General features: G+C 52.9%; 1 protein-coding gene across 2 annotated transcripts in view; it reads left to right on the top strand.

Annotated features, from left to right (window-relative positions):
• The first annotated feature begins 642 nt into the window (after window positions 1-642).
• Window positions 643-3,605, top strand: part of CLUAP1 (clusterin associated protein 1) — a 44,239-nt gene continuing 41,276 nt past the window's right edge. For both annotated transcript variants that reach the window (XM_011982569.1, XM_011982570.1), the window contains exon 1: window positions 643-801. In XM_011982569.1, the coding sequence (XP_011837959.1) occupies window positions 780-801 (22 nt within the window). In that variant the 5' untranslated portion in view covers window positions 643-779. The remainder of the gene's footprint in view (window positions 802-3,605) is intronic.

The following is a 3,605-nucleotide window of genomic DNA, read 5'->3' as shown; positions in this document are numbered from 1 at the left end:
CCACAACCGGATTCCGACGGCGAGCGCGCTGTGCCTTGGACCCGGGAAGGCCGGCTTCCTGAGTATAGTGCATTCTTTTTTTTTTTTTTTTTTTTGAGACAGAGTCTCGTTCTGTCGCCAGGCCGGAGTGGAGTGCAGTGGCGTGATCTCGGCTCACTGCAACCTCCACCTCCCGGGTTCAAGTAATTCTTCTGCCTCAGCCTCCCGAGTAGCTGGGATTACAGGTGTGCGCCACACACTTGGCTAATTTTTGTATTTTTTGGTAGAGACGGGTGTTTCGCCATGTTGGCCAGGTTGGTCTCTAACTCCTGACCTGAAATGATCAGCCCGCCTCGGCATCCCAAAGTGCTGGGATTATGGGCGTGAGCCATCGCGCCCGGCCGAGTATCGTGCATTCTTTATAGAAATGAGGGGGAAATAAGCATTATGGGAAGCGCCTAGCGCAATGTCAAGCACATAGTAGGTACTTAGAGTCTGTCAGCCAGCGCGAAACGTCCGCAAAGCGTTTAAACACAGGCCCAGAAGCCGGGGAGCTTGCAGCCCCCATAGACGCTGGGATCACCACGCCCTCTGCCCTAGACGTCTCAGGAGCGCCCTCTGCCCGCCCGCTCTCCCTGTACGCGTGCACGAACCGCGGTGCCTTCGCTTCCCCTCTTATTTGTCCCTGACCGTGCGCCGTCCAAGGGTCCTTTGGTTGCCATAGAGACCGGCGAGCGCTGGGCCTGTGAGCGCTGAGGGGCGAGCAGCTGCGACCCTGGGCTCCTGGGGACCTGAGCGTCATGTCTTTCCGCGACCTCCGCAGTAAGGCAGCCCCGCGCCCCTGTGACCCGCGGGTCTTCCAGAGAGTCAGGGCTCCCGCCTGCCGAGTCCCCTATGTAGGCGACCCCTGAGGCTTGCGCTGCCAGAGCCTCCTTTCGGGCCTCTGCGCCTCAAGGAACGCCTCTGACCCGCGGCTGCAACCCCGCCGAGTGCCCCAGGCCCTTCTTAGGCCATTTCTAGCGAGGATGGAAAGTTCTTTATCTGCCACTGGCCGCGTTTGGCTCAAAGCGCTCGAAATGTGGCTAGTGCAGATGAATAACTGAAATTTTAAGTGTAACTCATTTCTGTTTGTGTAGCTGCATGCCGCTGTTAGCTACAGTATTGGAAAATGCATGGATAATTTAGAGACTATTTTTTGAGTTGGGTTAGCTTAGCGCTTAGAAAACCGAACAGCACGCCGGGCTTGGTGGCTCACGCCTGTAATCCCAGCACTTTGGGAGGCCGGGGCGGGCGAATCACCTGAGGTCGGGAGTTCGAGACCAGCCTGACCAACATGAAGAAACCCCGTCTCTACTAAAATTACAAAATTAGCCGGGGGGTGGTGGCGGGTGCCTGTAATCCCACCTACTCGGGAGGCTGAAGCAGGAGAATCGCTTGAACCCGGGAGGCGAAGGTTGCGGTGAGTCGAGATCGGACCATTGCACTCCAGCCTGGGGAACAAGAGCGAAACTCCATCTCAACCAACAAACGAACAAACAAAAACAAAAAACCCCAAACCAAACCAAAAGAAAAAACAGCAGCGAAACCGAGGAGAGGGGCTGGGTGATGATCCTTGCAGCTAACATTTTTTGAGTTTTAACGATCTGCCAGGGCCCACTCTGTGTTATGTGCATTTCATTTTAATCATCTGAACAACTGTACCGCCTGCATCTGGAAGTGAGGAAACGGGCACAGAGAGGTCAGGTAACTTGAGCAGGTGACACAGGCGATAGGAGGTGGCACTGGGGATTGAATTCAGGTTGCCTGAACTCCAGACCTCCTGAACTCCGTCTGCATCCTTTCTGCAGGGCTGGTGAGGAGAAGGGAGCTCGAATTCCTTTGCTAAGAGGGTGGGGAAGTGGAAGAATGAGGCTAAGAGTGTTGGTTACGACCAGGCATAGTGGCTCACGCCTGTAATCCCAGCACTTTGGAAGACTGAGGCAGGCTGATCACTGAAGGTCAGGAATTCAAGACTAGCCTGGCCAACATGGTGAAACCCCGCCTCTGCTAAAAATTCAAAAAATTAGGGCATGGTGGCGCACACCTGTGGTCCCAGCTACTCGGGAAGCTGAGGCAGGAGAATTGCTTGATCCCTGGAGGCAGAAGTTGCAGTGAGCTCAGATCATACCACTGCTCTCCATCCTGGGCGACAGAGTGGAACTGTCTTAAAAAAAAAAAAAGGAATAGTAGATGATTGCCAGTTTGGTGTGATCTTAGGGGTCTCTTAAAGAGCTGTCTCTTATACACATCTAGATGTGTATAAGAGACAGCCTTCAGTGATCCGCCTGCCTCAGTCTTCCAAAGTGCTGGGATTACAGGCGTGAGCCACCGCGCCCCGCCAATTTTTAGATTTTTAACGTGTTACCTGATATGGCACGTTTTAGCCAATTTAATAACTTCATAGTGATATCTCATTGTGGTTTAATACGCACTTCTCTAATAATAACCTTGATCATCTCTTCATTTGCATATTAGCCATCCATATATCTTCTTTCGTGAAGTACCCTTTTTTTTTTTTTTTTGAGACTAGGTTTTTGCTCTTGTTGCCCAGGCTGGAGCGCAATGGTGCGATCTCGGCTCACTGCAACCTCCACCCCCGGTTTCAAGCAATTCTCCTGCCTCAGCCTCTCGAGTAGCTGAGATTACAGGCGACTGCCACCACGTCTGGCTAATTTTTGTATATTTAGTAGCGATGGGGTTTCACCATGTGGATCAGGCTGCTCTTGAACTTCTGACCTCAGGTGATCCACCCGCCTCAGCCTCCCAAAGTGCTGGGATTACAGATGTGAGCCACCGCACCCGGCCTTGTGAAGCATCTTTTAAAATGTTTTCTCCATTCTCTAGACTGTTTCTTATTGAGTGTTGAGAGTTCTTTATACATTCTGAATACACGTTTCTTTATCATATATGTGTTTTGTGAATATTTCCTTCTAGACTGTGGCTTACCTTTTGTTTTTCTTAATAACACGTGAAGTAACATTTATGGGAGGCCATTGTTTTGGAGCAAGCTCCTGCACAAGGTACCAACGGACCAGATCAAACCAGAATGGAACCGCTAGTGCAAGGTGCCACGTAATCAAAGCGAACTAAGAGACAGGCCAGTGTGCCAAAACACAAATGATTCACTGCAACCAACAGAAGGGGCCCTGTCCACCTAGGCTGGCATAAGGAAGCCCCTTCTGCTTTTAACCCATACAAAGAAACGCATCTGAAATAACCTGATGCCAATCAATCGCTTTGTGCACTACGCTGTTTCCTTGTTCCTGCTCAAGCCACCTTACAAAACCCGGCTGCTGTGCCACGCCTGTCGGGGTATCTCCCCAGTTCACACATGGGGGGGCCCCTTTCCGGCCGCCTGCTGGCGCCCTCATGCAGACGCCGGGGCTTCCTTGACCCGCACCGCACGCGCGGCTGTGAGCAGCTTTCCGGCCTGTTGCGAAGCCCGAGCCGTCTGCGCGTGCGCGAGACCCGGGCCTGGCCTGCCTCTGGGCGCCCATAGTGGTCCCGGTCTCCGCTCCACAACCGGATTCCGACGGCGAGCGCGCTGTGCCTTGGACCCGGGAAGGCCGGCTTCCTGAGTATAGTGC

The sequence above is a fragment of the Mandrillus leucophaeus genome, unplaced genomic scaffold (genome assembly GCF_000951045.1).
Source record: "Mandrillus leucophaeus isolate KB7577 unplaced genomic scaffold, Mleu.le_1.0 Scaffold240, whole genome shotgun sequence".
Lineage (NCBI taxonomy): Eukaryota > Metazoa > Chordata > Mammalia > Primates > Cercopithecidae > Mandrillus > Mandrillus leucophaeus.
This window is presented reverse-complemented; position numbering and strand designations above follow the sequence as displayed.